The sequence below is a fragment of the Nicotiana tabacum genome, chromosome 18 (genome assembly GCF_000715075.1).
Source record: "Nicotiana tabacum cultivar K326 chromosome 18, ASM71507v2, whole genome shotgun sequence".
NCBI classification, from domain to species: Eukaryota; Viridiplantae; Streptophyta; class Magnoliopsida; order Solanales; family Solanaceae; genus Nicotiana; species Nicotiana tabacum.
Genome location: NC_134097.1, coordinates 142,627,769 through 142,640,416, shown reverse-complemented (window position 1 = coordinate 142,640,416; position 12,648 = coordinate 142,627,769). Strand labels below are relative to the sequence as shown.

The 12,648-nt window shown below is 36.2% G+C and overlaps 1 protein-coding gene across 1 annotated transcript; it reads left to right on the top strand.

Moving 5' to 3' along the window:
* Nucleotides 1-2,729: 2,729 nt before the first annotated feature.
* LOC107766928 (mitochondrial fission 1 protein A) lies at nt 2,730-12,347 on the top strand. Its single transcript, XM_075237383.1, has 5 exons — nt 2,730-2,934; nt 11,063-11,201; nt 11,482-11,603; nt 11,851-11,914; nt 12,010-12,347. Exons 1-5 carry the CDS (start codon nt 2,842-2,844, stop codon nt 12,102-12,104), a joined length of 513 nt encoding a protein of 170 aa, XP_075093484.1. The 5' UTR covers nt 2,730-2,841; the 3' UTR covers nt 12,105-12,347.
* The last annotated feature ends 301 nt before the right edge of the window (nt 12,348-12,648 follow it).

The following is a 12,648-nucleotide window of genomic DNA, read 5'->3' as shown; positions in this document are numbered from 1 at the left end:
TTAAAATTCTTTCTATTGATTTAAACATCAAATTGCAGAACCCTGTATATTATTAATTTATTTTAAAGTAAAGTATATGAGGAATCGACAAAGATAATTTGGACTTCAAGCAATTAATTTATATGTATTTGTTTTGTCTTAATCGTGTATTACTTTTATTAAGATTTATAAATTTTGTCCAAATTTAATTTTTGACATTCTCGCATATAATATAGATCTTTTACGTCATCGCTTCATAATGAAATACATGATTTCAATGAACAATCTAGAACCGTGTAAACTCAAATAAATCTAATTTCACTATTTTTTCCAACATAGATAATCATTAGAATGTACACATATAATATGCAAGAGCTTTAAACAATTAAAGAAAATTAAGGACATCACCAACATTTTTGGGCAAGTTATTTCTGGTCAATTAGAAAAAGCGAATGAGGTAAAAAGAAGGAAAAACTAATTTAAGCAAAACAAAAGAACATGAGACAACTGTATTGGAACAAAGGTACATAATTTTCTCTTCATCATTAGAGTGTACACAGATAATATGCTACAATTTGAATAGTTAAAGAAACTTAAGGAGTTGATCGATAGTTTAGGGCAAAATAAAAAGCTAGGGAGAAAGACGAATCAAGTTAGAAGAAGGAGAATCTAATTAACGACAAAGAAAGAAAGAGTACAACTGTATTGTAACAAAAGGACCGCATAAAATTATATTTTTCTATTTTCATATGTCACAATCAGTTTTTAGTGTTCGTAACTTTAAGTACAATATTATATGATTTTATATAAAAATTTGTAAATAGTGATGTTAACAGTTCATACTTTTGTTATCCGAGGAATATTTAGGCCATTTTTGGTTCCGTATGCATATTCTATTTTTCTTGCGAGTTTCCTCTGTTATTCAATGTCAAAGTGCCGTAGAAATAAATTTTGGTGTGAGAAGTTGTAGAGTCCTTTGGAAAAGCAAAGCCGAATTTAGTGGGGCTAGTTGCCAACCCTCGGTGTGATGAAGCTGATGTACAACAACTCTATTTTCTGGTGATCTCATCTGATTCTTTCAACGATTTCTGAAGCAACCACAAGACTTGAAAACAATACTAATTTCTAAGAGAAAGTATCGACAAACCTAAAAGCATGAGAGCCTTGGACGCATATCACACAAATTAACAGCCGTTGACATTGGCAAGTTAGTCGGAATATGCTACCTATCCAAATTTGAACAGTTACATATGGTTACAGATCGTGGGTAGGTTTGCATAGCGTAAGTTTAAATAAAATCTAAAATATAGGGTAAGTGAGATATAAACGTGTGTATTCACGTTCACATGTAACATCAGTTAGTACTTGTTGAAAATAAAATAACCTGAAACTTTTAGTTCACGAAAATGGAATACCGATTTTTGCTGGAGATTTTCTCAAAATATAGGTCTAAAAAATGTGCCCCTCCTAAACGTGCACATAAGCTTTAGGATGCTTTTGATATTTTGCTTCTTAAAAAATAAAAATAACTGATATTATGAGATTTTTTGTCCAAATTATTTTTTAATTCCTATTTTATTGGAGCTATGTTCTAAAGTGCCAAATGACTTATTGTGATGATGTCACTTGTCAAAAAATAGTGGCTTTTGCCTCTCCTTTTATTAATAGATAGATTATAGTTTAGTATAGTTAACTCTTGAACTCGAATTGGCTCAACTAAATAACAATCTTGGTGAACTTAGTAGGTAGTTGATACAAGTCTCTGTGAGTTCGACACTCGACTTATCATTTTATTATTTGTACGACCACATATATTTGCGTGTGCATTAGGGAGCAACCCTAATACCCACCCACCAACAACCATTTTGAGGTCCACTTAAAGACCAAAGTGAAAATTTGAGGATCATTTGGGAACAAACTAAAAATCGAAAACCAGCATGGCATACATTTATACTCCATTCTTTCCAAATTTATTGTCATATTTTGTTTCTCGAAATTTAAACTATGTGAGCTTTGATCAATATTTTAAAAATGTAACTTTTTAATGAGTTGACACGAGAAGAATCGTAGTTTGTAGTACTTTTTGTATAAATTTTAAATTTTTAAATTTAAAATATTAAATTGATCCATAAAATATTATTTAAATTGACTATTGAAAAGGAAACCATGACAACTAAAAAGGAACGAAGTGACTATTTAAGAACAATGGAAAGTTTAGACTCTAAGGGGTCGTTTGGTAGGAGGTATTAGAAAAAATAATACAAGCATTAGCTCTATGCATTACTAATACCTTGTTTGGTACATTTTTTTAACCTGTGTATAACTACATCATACTTGGTATTATCCTATGTATAATTAATGCATAGAAAATATGGCATTAGTAATACCAAGGACATTAATGCTTGTATTAGTATGGTTAAAGACAAGATTGTACTTAAAAGTCCTTTAAAGCTAGAGAATATCGAGGACATTTTTGTAAACAACTATTTTTCTTTAAAATTATGCAATGCATTTATAATTTTAATACACCACACCAAACAATAGATAAAAAATAATATATGACATAACTAATGCTTGCATTACTAAGTACTAACCCATGCATTAATAATACATGTATTACTAATACGCCTTATTCTGCATTATTCTTATACACCCTACCAAACGACCCCTAAGTGCAATTGTTAAAACTCTATGGGCGCAGACGCTAATTTTCAACCATCAAAGTGAGTCAAAAAGCAAATCACTTTATACTCCCAAGTTTGTATTTCTTTACTTCAAAAAAGTCCCTCTTTGCTTACCCACACTCTCCTTAAACCCCCACTACGTACAATACCAGCAGCATAACGTACAAGCTAGAGAAACATGGAAGCGAAGATTGGAAAATTCATCGAATCGGTCGGAAATTTCTTCAGCGGCGGAGATCAGATTCCTTGGTGCGATTCCGATATTGTCACTGTAAGTACCATATTTATCAATAATTTTGCAATTTGATTTATAAAGCTTTAGTGAGTTTATCAGTAAATTGCAATTTTATCTATACATATGTTTTTTTATTTGAAATTTTGTATATTTGGTGTTTATCCTACAATCTCTAGGTATTCGTGCAGACATAGTGAAAGATTGAGCATAGCGATACCTATTAGTTGAGAATATGTTTGAGATGTTTGCACTTTTACTGTAGGTCCTTGCTATTAAGGAAATGATTTAGCCTTTCATAGATTTATAAGTTCGGAAATATAGAGAATTTATAATAATTTTTATGTCTAGTTACATAATATTGGGATGAGATGAGTTTAAATGGTGTAACATGGTCGGTGAGGATTCATATAGTTGACTCTAAATTTGGTTGGGACTGAGGCGTAGTTGTAGTTTGTTTGTTTGTTTGTTTGTTTGTCGTATCTTTATTTTGAAGTTGAGAAGGAAAGAGCTAACTCAGATGGGTTGTGCGGCAAATTATGGAGTAACCTGTTTAGGTGCACGCTGAGGGATTACTTTAGCTAAAGGTCGGGTGTGTGTGCGTGTGGTTTTTTTGGGGGTGGGTTGGGGTGGGGTGGGTGGGAGTGGGGGGAATAAAAATGTTTAGGGATGGTTTGAGCAAAGAAATGTGGATAAAGAGGAGATTTCAAAATTATAAGTTTTCGTTTAAGATTTTGCAAGGCACGTTTTCAAGTGGTTTTCAAATCAATCCAAAATAAGAGCTCAAAATGAACTTTGCTTTTTATGTTTTTTATTTTTTCCGAGCAGTATGAATATGTTTGCAATGGGTTTGATTTATATAGAGCAACAGCCTGGAGAACATTCACATTATAAGTGCAATATAATTGGCCTTAGCAAGTGATTTACCAATTTTAGCTTCCCCAGTCCTTCTTTGTTTTACTTTCAATAGTTGTCTCTCGAGGTCTTGATTCATTTCCAGAAGGTAACATAAATAAGTAGCTTTAAGCAAGAAAGAAATATATGTTAGAGAAACACAACCACCCGAGAGATGAAATATTCCATGAGTCAGGGCTAAAATGAGTAAGCTGTCGTGGCAACTTTACTACAAACTATTTATATGATGTATATCAGACTGGTGCTGCTTACTTCGTTGAAAGACAATACCATTTTTAACTAGGGAAAATGCACAAGTACCCCCCTAACCTATACCCGTAATCCCAACTACACACTTTTTCTTTGCGGGAATCCTATTACCCCCTAAACTTATTTTAAATGGAATTATTTGCACCCTTAACGCTGCCGTGACAGAGTGTGTATTTCACTCTCCTTAAGCAAGAAAAAATGATTTTCGGATTATTTTTTATTCTTTTTTACCATTTTTTTCTTACTTTTTTTTTTCCTTTTCCTTTTCCTTTTTCTTTGTCTTTTTTCTTTTACTTTTTTTTTCGTTTCTTCTCTAATTCCGACGGATATTCATTCACCGTCGATTTTGTCTAACCGTTTTTCTTCCATTTTTTCTTTTCATACACAAATTAAACTCTCAAAAAGATCTATTCATAAGCAAAGCAAAATACACTCAGATTTGGGGAAAAAAATTCATCATCGGAAAACCTTCCCACGCCGGAAAAAAATGATGTATTGAAATTTTAATTGAAAAAAGTTTTCTCAGCTTATATTCGTTTTTATTTCTTTTGCTCTTCCTCCCATACATAAATTACACTTTCAAGAAAAATTTATATATATATATATATATATAAAAAAAACACTTAGATCGGGATAAAAATCTGTCGCCGGAAAAAATGGTGTTTGTGAAATTCCGACGACCACCATTTTATACCGCCGGTGACCAAAACAAAAAGAAAGAGAATGAAATAACCAAAAAAAATGAGAATAATAAGAAATAAGAAAAAAGGATAAGAAAAGAAAAAAAGAATAAAAAAAGTACTAAAAATACATGTGGGGGCGCGTGTAGCTCACCACTTGCCAAGAGTTTGGTTGTTAGCGTTAAGGGTGCAAATAATTCCATTTAAAATAAGTTTAGGGGGGTAATAGGATTCCCGCAAAGAAAAAGTGTGTAGTTGGAAATCCGAATATAGGTCAGGGGGTACTTATGCATTTTCCCTTTTTAACTACTATTGGAGTTCAGATATGAGATATGACTCTCAAGTAATTTCTGAACTCAAATCAGAGGCACTTAAAGCATATCTGATGCCCACAAACCATTCCACTCGAGACAACAGAACAAAAAAGTTTAGGTCGGTCTGCTCACTTGGCTCTTTGGATTCTGGATGATCGTGTGTCAATTTTGGGTGTTTTCATTGAATAATCATTACACATTCGAAGCAGAAATTCGTTGTGGGTGTGCCAACCATCTCTAGGAGTTCATGGTGTTGATAATTACAACAGGGACTAAAGGGGAGAGTATAGTTGAAGGATAGCAGAATATTTCTTTTGCTGTTCTTAATAATTTAGCTCCAATCTACTCATCTCTATGATTGATTGGAGTCTTATGTCAGTACATTACAATTCAACTGTTGCGCCTCAATGTATTTCGAGAAGAACCAGGTAGTTCTTGGTTCGAATGGTATTTCATCCCTAACCACAACCCATCCCCTAATTCTTCAACATCAGTGGGTTCGAACCTCCACTTAGTTTCACCCAAGCTTCATTCTTGTCATAGATAGATCACCTAGTTTCGGGTACATAAACCGTGACAATTACTCTATAAAGACACGCTTTCGCTATGGCTCCGGTAGATTCCCTTAACCAAGCTACTGCCAACGAAATTGCAGAGGGATCCATTGTGAAAAAAGCTGATACATCAAAGATTTTCTGGTACTGACATTGCCACTTGCCTCAACAAAGATGCAGAGTGACCCTTCATTGCTTAGTGCAGCGCAATCCTATCATTAATTAGTAATCTGATAAAAAAAGATAATGTGGATAAAAATGGTTGGGGATGGTTTGAGCAAAGAAATGTGGATAACGAGGAGATTTCAAAATTATAAGTTTTGGTTTATGATTTTGGAAGGCACGTTTTCAAGTGGTTTTCAAATCAATCCAAAATAAGAGCTCAAAATGAACTTTGCTTTTTATGTTTTTTATTTTTTCCGAGCAGTATGAATATGTTTGCAATGGGTTTGATTTATATAGAGCAACAGCCTGGAGAACATTCACATTATAAGTGCAATATAATTGGCCTTAGCAAGTGATTTACCAATTTTAGCTTCCCCAGTCCTTCTTTGTTTTACTTTCAATAGTTGTCTCTCGAGGTCTTGATTCATTTCCAGAAGGTAACATAAATAAGTAGCTTTAAGCAAGAAAGAAATATATGTTAGAGAAACACAACCACCCGAGAGATGAAATATTCCATGAGTCAGGGCTAAAATGAGTAAGCTGTCGTGGCAACTTTACTACAAACTATTTATATGATGTATATCAGACTGGTGCTGCTTACTTCGTTGAAAGACAATACCATTTTTAACTAGGGAAAATGCACAAGTACCCCCCTAACCTATACCCGTAATCCCAACTACACACTTTTTCTTTGCGGGAATCCTATTACCCCCTAAACTTATTTTAAATGGAATTATTTGCACCCTTAACGCTGCCGTGGCAGAGTGTATTTCACTCTCCTTATGATTTTCGAATTATTTTTTATTCTTTTTTACCATTTTTTTCTTACTTTTTTTTTTTCCTTTTCCTTTTCCTTTTTCTTTGTCTTTTTTCTTTTACTTTTTTTTTTCGTTTCTTCTCTAATTCCGGCAGATATTCATTCACCGTCGACTTTGTCTAACCATTTTTCTTCCATTTTTTCTTTTCACACACAAATTAAACTCTCAAAAAGATCTATTCATAAGCAAAGCAAAATACACTCAGATTTGGAGAAAAAAATTCATCATCGGAAAACCTTCCTACGCCGGAAAAAAAAGGATGTATTGAAATTTTAATTGAAAAAAGTTTTCTCAGCTTATATTTGTTTTTATTTCTTTTGCTCTTCCTCCCATACATAAATTACACTTTCAAGAAAAATTTATATATATGTAAAACAAAACACACTTAGATCGGGATAAAAATCTGTCGCCAGAAAAAAAAATTCGCCGGAAAAAATGGTGTTTGTGAAATTCCGACGACCGCCATTTTGTGCCGCCGGTGACCAAAACAAAAAGAAAGAGAATGAAATAACCAAAAAAATGAGAATAATAAGAAATAAGAAAAAAGGATAAGAAAAGGAAAAAAGAATAAAAAAAGTACTAAAAATACATGTGGGGGCGCGTGTAGCTCACCACTTGCCAAGAGTTTGGTTGTCAGCGTTAAGGGTGCAAATAATTCCATTTAAAATAAGTTTAGGGGGGTAATAGGATTCCCACAAAGAAAAAGTGTGTAGTTGGAAATTCGGGTATAGGTCAGGGGGTACTTATGCATTTTCCCTTTTTAACTACTATTGGAGTTCAGATATGAGATATGACTCTCAAGTAATTTCTGAACTCAAATCAGAGGCACTTAAAGCATATCTGATGCCCACAAACCATTCCACTCAAGACAACAGAACAAAAAAGTTTAGGTCGGTCTGCTCACTTGGCTCTCTGGATTCTGGATGATCGTGTGTCAATTTTGGGTGTTTTCATTGAATAATCATTACACATTCGAAGCAGAAATTCGTTGTGGGGGTGCCAACCATCTCTAGGAGTTCATGGTGTTGATAATTACAACAGGGACTAAAGGGGAGAGTATAGTTGAAGGATAGCAGAGTTGATAGCATCTTACGCAATCATTTGCCAACAATTATTTGGAAGGTGTTGGTTAGCGCTTCTTCCAGAAAGTTTGAAAACTCTCTGTCTATCTTGTTGAAAGAGACGTGCTTGGTTTAAGAGAATAATGTGAGTTTATAATTGATCTGCATTTGCATGTGCATTTACCGTCTTGTCACGACCCGGATTTTCCACCTCTCGGGAATCGTGATGGCGCCTACTAATGAGAGCTAGGCAAGCCAATCATTAACTACTTACTTCATTATCAAATTACTTCCTTTTAACAAATATAAGTCGATAACATGAAAACAACGAACTTTAAATAACTAAGCGGAAGATAACAATTAAATGTCTGAAATCTGCATCTATTACAAATTTAACCACCCAAAACCTGGTGTCACAGTATCACAGACGGTCTAACATTTACTACATACAAAGTCTGAAGAAATAATAATACACTGTTTCTGAATGTAAGGAAAATGAAACAGGAAAGTAGGGATAGAGGGAGACGTCAGGGCCTGCGGACGCCTGCAGGTCTACCTTGGATCTCCGCGTGGACTGAAGGTGGCCGCCACGCTATGGTCCAAAAGCTGCTCTGGGATCTGTACATAGTGCAGAGTGTAGTATCAGCACAACCGACCCCATGTGCTGGTAAATGTCTAGCCTAACCTCGGCGAAGTAGTGACGAGGCTAGGACCAGACTACCAAATAAACCTGTGCAGTTCAAATATATATATACAGCGGAAAAGAAATACAGAAATAACTCGTCAAAGTGGGAGGGGGGAACATGCTGTAGGGGAGATAACAGTTCCGAATAGAAAGACATCAAGTAAGGAAAGAAATAACATAACTCGAACATCAACAAAGAATCAGAAATCAACGATTGCACGACACCACCCCTCGTGCTTTTACTCTCGTCCTTACCAAAGCAATTATATAATAAAAGTGGGCACGGCATCACCCTTCGTGCTTTTACTCTCGTCCTGACCAAAACAATCATATAATCAAGATGTGCACGGCATCACCCTTCGTGCTTTTGCTCTCTTTCCTCACCATATAATCAATAAAATCGGCACGGAATGGTACATCGTGCGGCACGACATCACCCTTCGTACTTTACACTCTTTCCTCACAATAACAAACAATGCACGGCATCACCCTTCGTGCTTTACACTCTTTCCTCACAATAACAAACAATGCACGGCATCACCTTCGTGCTTTAACACTCTTCCTCACCCGAACAACAATCACAAACAAGGGGGGGGGGGGGCAAGGGAATAAACAAGATCATAATAGGAATTCCGGCAAGAGAACAACAATTAAACAATTAAATTCCGGCAAGGGAACAACATCAATAATATCAACATCCCGACAAGGGAGATAACCAATAAAGCAACAATATCCCGGCAAAGAAACAATTTAATAACTCTTTCTCTTTCTTTCACTTTTACTTCGCAACTCACTTTACCACTTGAGCCAATGCTCCAAAGGGTTCAATCAACTCATTTACTTTCGCAATTCGTAATATAGCTTGAGCCAATGCTCCTCGATGTTCAAAGTTCACAATTCCTTCCACAAACTTTTCACAACAAATAGAAATCACCTCTAAAGCATGGATAATACAACGAAGTCATGAAAATCACAATATAAGACTCACGAGCATACTTGACACCAACGTATAGATACTCGTCACTATGCCTATACGCCGTACTCAATAAGAAGCATATAGCAAATAGGACACAACTCCTTCCCTCAAGCTAAGGTTAGACCAAACACTTATCTCGATGCCTCGAACACAATTCACGATTCAATTATAGCTTTACCCCTTGATTCCACCACCAATTCGCTCGAATTTAGCCACAAGTTACTTAATTACATCAATAAATGCTAGATGAATCAACTCCGATGCATGAAAGTGAGTTTTCTAAAGTTTTACCCAAAAGTCAAAAATCGCCCCCGGTCCCACATGGTCAAAACCCGAGGTTCGAACCAAAACCCGATTACCCATTCCCCCACAAACCCAAATATATAATTTGTTTTGAAATCGGATCTCAAATCGAGGTCCAAATCCCCAATTTTTTAAAAAACCGAGGCTCTACCCAAAACACCCAATTTCCCCATGAAAATCATTGATTTTAAGTTGAAATCATGTTAAAAGATGTTAATGATCGAAGAAAACTAGTTAAAAACGACTTACAATTGATTTGGAAGAAAAGTTCTTGGAAAATCGCCCAAAGGAGTTTGTGTTTTGAAAAAATGTGAAAAATGGGTTTAAAATCGTCTAAGTATAAAGTTGCAGGTCGCAGGTATGGGAATTGCGAACAGTTGCGAACCCCGACCTCTGCCAAGTTGGGAAATGCGAAACAGGGTTCGCATTTGCGAACCCTTCAGGAAAACTGAACCTTTGCATTTGCGAACAGAATGTCGCATTTGCGACTTGGGAATTGCGAAGAATGGGTCGCATTTGCGACCCAAGACTGGACAGGTATTTTCGCATTCGCGAAGGAATACTCGCATTTGCGAGCAAGGCAGGCCTGGGATGTTTTTCGCATTTGCGATCCAACCTTCGCATTTGCTAGCCATGCGAAGCCTGCAGGCCTGATCATACCAGCAAAATTTCTGTAACTTCCTAAGTCAAAAAATCCACCCCGTGGCCTATCCAAAACTCACCCGAACCCTCGGGGCTCCAAACCAAATACACACACAACCTCAAACATATCCTACAGACTTATTCATGTACTCAAATCACCAAAATAACCACAATAACAACAAATTAAACCTCAAATTCAAAGAATTTTCTCAAACTTCTTAAAACATCATTTTTTTTGTAATTTAGGTTCGAATCACGTCAAATGACATCCGTTTCTCACCAAATTTCACAGGATCGTCTCAAGTCATATATAAGACCTGTATCGGGCGCCGAAACCAAAATACGGGCCCGATACCATCATGTTCTAATCAAATTTCATTTCGAAAACCTTTAAACAATTTCAAAAAATAATTTTCTTTAACAATTCATTTCTCGGGCTTGGGACCTCGGAATTCGATTCCGGGCATACGCCCAAGTCCCATATTTTCCTACGGACCCTCCGGGACCGTCAAAACACGGGTCCGGGTTCGTTTACCCAAAACGTTGACCGAAGTCAAATTAACTCCTTTTATAGTCAAAATTTATCATTTTTCGCAGATTTTCACATTTAGGCTTTCTGGCTACGCGCCCGGACTATGCACGTAAATCGAGGTGATGCTAAATGAGGTTTTTATGGCCTCGGAACGTAGAATTTTATTTTAAAACAAATGATGACCTTTTGGGTCATCACACGTCTAGACCAGATCAAGGTAATATTGAGAATATCTGAGTCTCTCACGATGGCAAATCTGTGTACACTGTACAGGGTTGTGAACGTGAAGTTGCTGAGGCGGAAAAAGGTTCGTCTGATGAACTCAAAAGTGAATGCATCATGCGTCTGTCATGGGCTCTTGTTCACTCAAAACGGCCAGAAGATGTACAACGTGGAATCGCAATGCTTGAAGGTGAGATCTTTGGAATCCATGCCCCCTTTTCATTCCCCGACTCTGGCATGTTCTTGCTTGGGGATTTTGGAATTTCATGAAGATAAATGCTTTTGACTTATAATTTGTCTTTTCCTTAACTCTTTAACATTTTAGCTTTTTACTCCTCTCCCTCCTCCTACCTTCTCCTCTTGCCTTGGAATTTATTGCTGAAAGTCTTCTTTTAACTAGTTTCCTTCCTTGGTGATATAGTTCTAATCTGGCTATTTGGAAGAGCTCTGACTTATTTTGTCATTTGCAGCTTCTCTGGGTGGCAATAACAGTCCCCTGCAAATGAGGGAAAAGATTTATCTACTGGCCGTTGGCTACTACAGAAGTGGGGACTATGCAAGAAGCAGGCAGCTTGTTGAGCGTTGTTTGGAGGTTTGATCTTTGTTTTCAATCTTTGCTGGGATATTATCTCGTTGACATTAAAAACTTGAGATTTTTATTTCCAGGCTATGAAGTTTTCTCTATAAGTATGTTTTGGACAATGAAGTTTTTGGCAGCTTGATTTATGAAATTCAGGAATTGCATACTTGAACTAAGCTTGAACTAGTTCTATTAGTCTTTCAGTTCTTTCAACGTCTGTTTTTCAACAGTCTTACTTTGTAGCTGTTTGAATCTGTAGATTGCACCGGATTGGAGACAGGCTTTGACACTCAAACAAACTATTGAAGACAAAATCACAAAAGGTAGCAAACGGAATATGTCTTTAAGTTATTTATCAGAACCTGTTTCTGGTTAAAGAAAGAGTTTAGGGGTTACTCATTTTGCTTTGTCCTAGCAGATGGAGTTATTGGCATCGGCATTGCTGCTACCGCTGTTACTGCAGTTGGTATCCTGGCTGGTGGAATTGTAGCTGCTTTGTCCCGCAAGAAATGACCCATCGGTAACCACTAACGTGCATAACGGACTCCCCCGCTCTGGTCTATGTATACATATGAGGTTTTGAAACTTCTCTTTCTTTATAGAAACACTGACAGCTGCAACTGAAGCAAGGATGTAGGTAGTTTTGTTTGATGGTCTAGTTTATTTGTAATAATGATGACTTGTCTATGTTCGTCTAAATTCTAGCAGAAATGATCTATGTTGCTATTTCTATACAACAAGAGTTGGTTTCCTTTCTCCCTCTGATATTCTGGTTTCTTTGTGTTTTCAAATCGTGAAGGTTTCGCCGAACTCTTAACTTGTTCATAACTGGCTAGGACATGCTATTTACATACAGTAGCGGATTCAGAAATTTAGACGCCATGGATTCCAGGTTTAGAGAATGAGAGTCTCAAATGTATATCTAACTCTATCTACATTTGTTTTTTACACACATATGTAAGGACTTCAAAGGACTGGGTTTCTTGAGTTAATAAACGCATGGTTGGATCTGCCATTTTCTACATAGAGAAAAGTATCATTATTTCTTGTACAATGG